This window comes from Belonocnema kinseyi, chromosome 8, assembly GCF_010883055.1.
Source record: "Belonocnema kinseyi isolate 2016_QV_RU_SX_M_011 chromosome 8, B_treatae_v1, whole genome shotgun sequence".
In the NCBI taxonomy this organism is placed as follows: domain Eukaryota; kingdom Metazoa; phylum Arthropoda; class Insecta; order Hymenoptera; family Cynipidae; genus Belonocnema; species Belonocnema kinseyi.
In genome coordinates this window covers 85,419,527-85,427,862 of record NC_046664.1, presented here as the reverse complement: position 1 = coordinate 85,427,862, position 8,336 = coordinate 85,419,527, and the positions used below count along the sequence as shown (strand labels likewise).

Genomic DNA, 8,336 nt, shown 5'->3' with positions numbered 1-8,336 from the left:
TTTCTTTTTTGCAAAGTGATCTAGTATATTTTCTTTCGATAATATCAAATTTTCAGAACTGCCTGTGATTTTTTTAAAAAGCGCCCAAGCCACCTTAAATTTCTTTTTGGATTTCAAACCTCCTCTTTTCTCGGACTTTAATGCGCGTTTAGACATTTGAAAATTAACTTTTATTATATTTAATATTTATGCTAATTAAAAATACTCGATTATTCTCATTTTACAGTTTTCTATTTCAGTCTTCCTCATCTTTCCCATTTCTTACAACTATGTATTGGAAGAATTTTTCGTAAAAATCGTTTTCAGACTAACATAAATACGTTAACAAGCATTTTACATATTTCAGTTTTTCTTTAGTGATTCCGATGCATTTCGGTTTAGGACACTACAGTAGTTTGTCAAATTGACATCTCATTTGAAGTTGAAACTTTTTCGGAGTACCGTCATAATTTTCGTAAACTTCAATTGACATGTTCGAACTTCACACTATTTTTACCGTCTTTCGTAATAAAAAACCTTTTGGTTATTATTATTATTATTATTATTATTATTATTATTATTATTATTATTATTATTATTATTATTATTAAGTCTTGGAATAACTCTTTAAGTGTGCATTACTCAAAGATCGAAGCAGAAATTGCCACTTTGTTTATATTTTGTACTTTGTAGTATTTCATTGAAGATCTCAGATGCACAGCTTTATTTACATCGTTTTGTCAATATAGCAGAATTCACTATAAAAGTCAGGCTTTAATGATAACAGTTTCATATATTTTAAATTTGTTTTGAAAGAATTTCTATCATCATTTTTCAATAAGCCTAAAGTGTAAAGGTATAATATATTGATAAAAAAACATTATTTCTAGTACTTATTTAATTTTTATTGTGTACTTTCAACGAGCTGTCGATCGAATTTGATTATCCGAGCGGAGACGCGGGAGACGCTCTTAGCTACGCGCGAGCAGCGACCGCACTCGAAGTAAAACAATCATAGTTTTTAAACCGTTGAATTAATAGAAGTAATATTTTCCAAAAAATCTTCTTTATTCCTTACTGAACAACTTTGTCGCTGGAACTTCTTTCTAGCTCAAAATTCGCTAGACTCCCCAAGCACTGGAAAGTATCAATTTCCAATTTTTATAACGTAAACGGAAAAAAATTATTAACTTTTTCCCATGTAAATATTTCAACTTCTAACCTTCACAGTCACTCTTAGAACAGTGCAAAGCGTAATCCCTGTAAATTTTATTACGAAATTCCCAAAATTGAGTGACTGAACACAAGTTGAAGTCAAAATATAAAATAAATTTCGGTTTGGTGAAAAAATCGTTTTGTCTATTTATTTCGAAAACTAAAAAAGCTACAACTTTTTTCACGAGAAAAAAAGATGCACAAATAAATTTCATATTAAAATGTATGTTTGAAAATAAAAAATTCGAAACAAAATTTTCCATCTTCACTTTCTTCACGTAGACAATAGTTTTACCCGTTAAGAGCGTCCGCCCGGTTCTTGCATCCCGGCCCTCAATTATTATTTCGTTATGTAATAACAATTTAAAAATCTAGAAATGCAGATGCTTTGACTTTGAAAGATTCAATTTAGTTTTCAATGTTAGATTGAAAGCCGGGAGACGAAAATTTATATATAATGGGTACTTTAAATACCTATCAAGAATAATAAACAAAAAAGTTTAATCTAATTAATTGTGCGCGAAAGCAAAAAATTGGTCTGGGAAATATTAGGGAAAAATCATTGAATGTTGAAAATGAAGTTTTTACGGCCACCCTGATTTAGGATATTTTGGTTTTTAGAGATGTCGTAATGTGAAAACGTTGAGGTTCTTTTAATCTACAACGTCAAGGTTTGCTTGGTTTGTTTAGGTATATTGTAAGAAAGTATTATTTTGAATGATTGGAAAACGTCTAAATTTTTATTGTTTAAAGAATGTTTATTTCATACCGTTCAAAAATGAATAATTTCATCGTGAAATTTGATTAACTAGATCATTTTTTAATCTATAATGTTTTTTATTCAAATTCCTACGGAATTAATATTCTTAAATTCTAACATTCAAAATTGGGCTGTTTTAACATAAAGCCTTGATAGTTTAGTATCTTTAAGCTTCAGGCCTTTAATTTAAAAAATTCAATTTTCAAGATTTTAATATTCAACCCTATAAATTCAGTGAATTGAATATTTTAAAATGTTAATACAAAAAAAAATGGACAGTTTTAACGTAAAAACCTTAATAGTTGAGCAGTTTTAAGTTTCAAGCCTAAATTAAATTCGTTTTTATGGAAATCCTTTTTTGAATTTAAGAATACGAGTAACCGGAAAAGATAATCTAAAACCAGGCAATGAGCAGCATTTTTTTCTAAATATCAAGGAATTCCAAGTAGTTGCGACTTTGTTTAATTGCAGATTTTCTTTTAATTTTATTGGGCATCAACAAATTTTGTTATAAATTATTAATTATTAAATTTTGGAATCATAATAAACATGTAAGCACATCGTAGAAAAATAATTGAAATTATTATTTTTTTAAATACCCCCAGGAATCTAGCTTTACATTTAATTTAATTTGGTAAAGGCCTGCAGCCATTCCATATTTGGCTTAAAAATAAAATTAAAGTGAAATTTTTTTATTTTTACACTATTTTTATTTTGAAATCTGTCGACCTTCAAGTCTTTGAACAATTTTTCATACCTGGAAACATAATAAAACATTTATTAAGCTTCGTATGGTTTAACGTTATCAAACACTTCACAAATATTACAAGTCGTTTGTCTGTGTATTTAATTTTAAAAATCAAGGTTTGTTGACATATAAAATTTTATTCTGAAGCTCTACTGTAAGGATTTTAAAAATATTTCTCAGGCCCATGAAGATTTGTTTACAACTGCCTTTAAAACTCTTTATTATTCATTACTGGATTGTTTCTATAAATACGAATATTGTCTGTTCAGGGACACTTGGATAATCAACAGCAATTTCCCAATGGAAATGCAGCTGCAATTTCCTTAATGCCAGGATTAGCAATATTGCCAGGACAGTTCGGAGCTCCGAATTTAAGTGAAATTCAGCCCAACGAAACTGGTAAAATGGAACAACCTCCATCCTGGGGAATGCCCGATCCTGTCCAAGATAAACAACAGCAACACCCGGTAAAAATTTAAGATATTAAAATCAGAATAAATTAAAATCTAAATTCTTATTCAACATCCAACATTCAAGTTCAACTTCGAAATTCTTGGAAATTAAAAACAAAATCTAACCATCAAATTAGGAGGAAAAAAATAAAGGCAACCTTCAAACCCCCTTCTTTTTTTCGCTTTTTATTTTTGAAGATAAAATAAAAAACTTAAGATTAAAGAAGAAGGAAGTTTTTAAAACAAAAATAAAAAAAAAGACGAGAGAAAAAAGAAGGAAGTATATTTGGAGGTTGCCTGAGGGTGGCCATAGGTCAGGGTGAACCCGGAAATTATAAAAAAGTCCGGAAATTTGATTGGCCAGGAAAAAGTTAAGGACTTTAACAAAAATCTTGCGAAATCAGGGAATTTCCATGAAAGGCACTTTAAATAAAATAACTGTAAATGATAATAAATTTAAAAAGTTGGAAACTTTAATTAAAATTTTGTTATTTCCTTTATAAAATATTCTATGTTAAAAATGTTACAAGATTAAGATTCTGGTATTTGACTATTAGTGGCCAGGAAAAAATTATGGAATTTTGAAAATGAAGTTTTGCGGCCACAAATTTATTTTTGTTGATATATGACTGACAATGTAACTTTTCCATTTTTGGTTGAAAATTGTTATTTTTCTGTTGAAAATTCGTCCCTTTTGGAAAAAAACTAATCTTCTTGATTTGAAATTTACTCTTTTTTTTATTAAAAATCCAACTGTTTAGTTAAAAATGCATTTTTTATTGGTAATTCAACTGTTTAGACAAAAATTTGTCTTTGGTTTGAAATTTGATGAACTTTTTTTCTTCATGACCTGAAATATCTTTATTTGTTATGTTTAGTTAGTGTTTCTTTTTTAGTTGAAAGTTCATCTAAGGTTTTGTTAATGCGTGTATTTTGTTAAAAAATCGTCTTTTTGGGTAGAAAATTAATCTTCTTGGTTCAAACTTTGTCTTTTTAATTCAAAAATTGATCTTGTTGGTAGAAATTTCATTTTTTCGTTGTCGAAATATCAACTGTTACATTTTTGGTTGAGAATTCATTTTTCTATTTAGAAAATTCAACCGTTCGGATAAAAATTCAACTTTGTCGGTTTTCATCAAATCTCCACGTTTTGAGACTTGCGAGCGATCAGAATGTACCCGCACGGCGAGCAGATTTTTTATAATATGAGTGGAGAGTTTTGCTTAAATTCGATTGTTAGATTCGTGGTTCTTTTAATTTCCTAGAATTTTTTAGATTTAGAAATAACGAGACTTGAGAAAATGTAGATAAAAATAAGCGAAATTGTTTTTAACGAAAATGAATGTTTGTTTTAGGGATGGAACAAGTGGACCCACTGAATTAGCAAAGTTATCCTGTCAGTACTGCTTTCCTCGCCTCACCTGAACCAATTGCAGACAGACCTGGAATCCGAATCAGTAGACGAAACTGGCATACAAAAGCGCTGTTTCTAGACATCACATTAATTACAATACTACTTACATACCTCGACACATCCACACAAAAACACGTGAGACACAGATATCCACAGCTCCAATATTACTTGTCATAGTAGATGATAAGATGGTAAATCCTTATTGCTATTATCTATTAATACTTATTCGATACCGATATTAAGTGGAAATGGTGCGCGTATCCTACTGCAATCTAAGTAAAGAAAAAAGAATGCGGCTGACGTTGTTTCCTACTACGTCGATTTTTAACCATTGGTAGTTACGTAATCTCTGTCATTCTTCGATATCAGAAAACGCTGACCCTTTCATCTTACCGATGAAGTCGTCAGCTTCTCGCTCTTTCTCTCTAATTTGATAATTTTACTATAAAGCATCTGACTCGTTACGAGAAATTCAAGTATCGCGTTAACGAGTTGCATTTGAATTATCCGGTAACATTGTTTGCGCCAACGAGTTTGAATGTATTGAAAGTTTCGAACGCCACGAGATATAATTCTTTTTCGATTTATTTATGTTGGAAGTACATTTATCTATTATTATCCTCTATATGATTATAATTATTGAATATACGTATGATTCATGTACATAAATAAGAACTCGCTGTGAAATTTCTATTTCTTCGACGCAATCGAAGAAGGCAGAACAGAAGATCGGAGAACTCTCCCTCCTCCCTATGAACCACACGTTACTCTTCCATTTCCAGAGAGCACCAATCGCGCACTCTTTAAATTCTCATTGCATTATTATACCAGCAGCACTGATTGATTGCTTAGCACTATCCGAATCTACGCGTTCCAGACCTGACCACTTTCTCAATAATAAGCCCAAGAAAGAAAAAAAAAAGATCCTCGAACAACATCAGAGGCTACTACGATTTTATCCTCGAGTAAACGAACTGCTACGATCTGGAGATTATGAGCGGCTTGCTCGAACTTCTACTTGAAAAAAGTCGTTGAATTTAGAGGATCATGCACTGGAGGGAACGGAAGATTTCCTTCAAGTAACTAACGGATGGACATGTTTTTAGCCAGAATTTTCTATCAAGGTCGCACGTTATGACGGCCAGGCTCTCGGGGTAAAAAGTCTAGCATTTTGTAGACGTCGAAAGTCGAAAGAGCGCTTTGAACACGAAAGCTTTAAGCGTTCCACGTTATCGATACACTATAAACACATATATGTATATCGAATGCTGTTTGAAATCAATGACTACTGATCATTGTTAAAATGGTAGCGGGCCGTCGATACATAATATAATTCTGCATCCTTAGCGACAGTAATATTATAATACTATTATTGCTATGGTGGTAATATCGTTTATTATTATATTATGGTTATTATTACACACACGTAAGTTTAGAGAAAAAGAATGATATATATAGAGAATATCTACAGCAGAAAACGCGGATCCCGCAGGAATCCAGCGCGATACTAAAAAAGAAAAAGAAAAAAACAGAATACACTCGATGAACAAAATGTTCGCTTCGATGGAACATTTGAGATATACTTTCTTGTGGAGGGGATTTCGGTGAGTGTTCAATATACTGCAATTACGCGGTAATTGAAACAATCCCCCATGTGAGCCTCGACCAAGCTCGTGAAAAAAAAATTATATGAGCGCTTTCGACCTGTAGTTTCAGGGAGCGCTTCGATTATTCTCGATGATTGTTATAATTTAAAGCCTATTTTCAAATTTGATTTACGATAATAACTGCGATATATGATATATAAAACTATTATATGACATATAACAATAAAGCAAATAAATGAATATCTATGTAGAAATTGAATTTTAGACTCCCTGGCTATTTGTCGAAATTAAAAAAAAGTAAGATTTTTTCAGACTTTAACTTCCTCTTAAGGTGATAGATGTCATTGATGATTCGGGGAGATATGTTTGGTTTCTTTGATTTTGGACAGTGCTGATTTTTTAGGATTTTATTCGCGAAAAGCAACATTTATTTATTTTTCACATTCTCATTCATGCGAGTGTAATGTAATCTTTCAAAATTTCTATCTCTGGTTTTTAACGGATCTTTACGTTTCGGCACTCACAGAGTCCAAAAATCATAAAAGTTTCTAGGTGTCTGTATGTATGTCTGTATATATGGTTACCTGAATGTTAGAGCCACACTAACTTTTGAAGGATTTTTTTCAATCGAGTTAGCTTTTGATACACTTCTTAGTTCGTTAAGCAGATATTTCCAACTAAAATTTAAACAAAGTAGAGAATTTAAAAAATTTGAAATTTTTTTCATATTTTAGAAATGTTTGTCATAGTTTCTTATCGGTAGGTAGAAGATTTGCAATATATTCAAATAAAATTTTCAATTTCGAAGGAAATTAGAAAATTAATATACTTTCGAAACTTTTGAAAATCTTCAGAAAAATAGAAAAAAAAATATTTTTCTGATATATTAGGAAATTTCATTAAAATTCTTCACTAGGTATCAAATATATTTATAAACTATGTTAGTTAAATTTTCCGATTAGACAAAAAGTCAACTTCCAAAATTTGAAAATTTTTAAAATGATTTTTAGACATTTTTGTCAACTATTCTGGTTCAGGGCAAAAAGAGATGCAAATGATCCTAATGACATTTTTAATTTCGATAAAAATTTAAAAAGGTACATGCTTTTCAACATTGTAAACGTTTTCAAGAAAAGGAAAAAAAGTTTAATAGATTAAGAAACATGAATCCAAATTTCAACTTGATACAAAATATATATATTTCGAAATTATTCTCATGAAATTTGTTAATTTGACACAAATTCAAAAAGTTGGATCATTTCCAAAAATATATTTTTGTCTTTAAGAGATCCTTAAGTTTAAAGCTGTAGGTGCTTTGAGAACCATTTTAAAAAAATGGGAACAATTTCAGTTCCAATTTATGGCTGTAATTCCTCAGAAGTTTAAATGCAGTTTTCGATTAAAGTTATAATATTTATGATATTTGAAAAAATTTAGTTAAAGCGTACGCATCGAACGTACGAAAACGAGCGCGAAGCGTGAGAGCTTGCTCACTCGGCGTGAAGGACGCGCGCACAGCTAGAAATTGGAATGTGGCAGCGCAACGGGCATGTTTTTGTTTTCGTTCGGTAAATTTTTCTTTATTCTTAAGAGCATGTGACACACTCAAGTACCCATATTGACCTATAGTCCGATATTTTATTTGCCAAAATAGTTCTTAAGATCAACGAAAATTCAGTCAACTGAAAGAGTGAGTTCGCTAATATAGACATTTGAGTGTGTAACATGCCCTTAATGTAATTTTTGTCGCAGTTTTAAAATAATTTTTATTAGATTTTACAAAATAAAAGATCTGAAATATCTTTTCTTTGTTTATGAACGTATGTCAAGGAATCTAAGTATCGATGTTCGGAAGAAATGGTGAGTGACTAATTTTTTCATAGCAAATGTATAAGTTTTGAAGCAATTGTAGTTTTATAAAAAGAATCTACAAGTTAGCGAACCTAATGCAAAATAATATTCTAATTTTGAATAATTGAACATTTAAATTAAACATGAAAAAATCCCATCAACATTGACCAATTTTTATTTTGAGGTTTTCAAACAGAAAAATAATTTAAATCGAAGATTTTACATTCAGGAGAATCAAAATTCAACAAATAGAAAAAGAAGATTTCAAAATGGTAGCAGAGTCAATTTAAAATTATCTTACTTTTGATTT

General features: G+C 30.4%; 1 protein-coding gene across 8 annotated transcripts in view; it reads left to right on the top strand.

The window, feature by feature from the left end:
• Window positions 1–6,398, top strand: part of LOC117177911 (ankyrin repeat domain-containing protein 17-like) — a 60,487-nt gene extending 54,089 nt beyond the window's left edge. For all 8 annotated transcript variants that reach the window (XM_033369008.1, XM_033369005.1, XM_033369007.1 and 5 more), the window contains 2 exons: window positions 2,972–3,169; window positions 4,510–6,398. In XM_033369008.1, the coding sequence (XP_033224899.1) occupies window positions 2,972–3,169; window positions 4,510–4,533 (222 nt within the window). In that variant the 3' untranslated portion in view covers window positions 4,534–6,398. The remainder of the gene's footprint in view (window positions 1–2,971; window positions 3,170–4,509) is intronic.
• The last annotated feature ends 1,938 nt before the right edge of the window (window positions 6,399–8,336 follow it).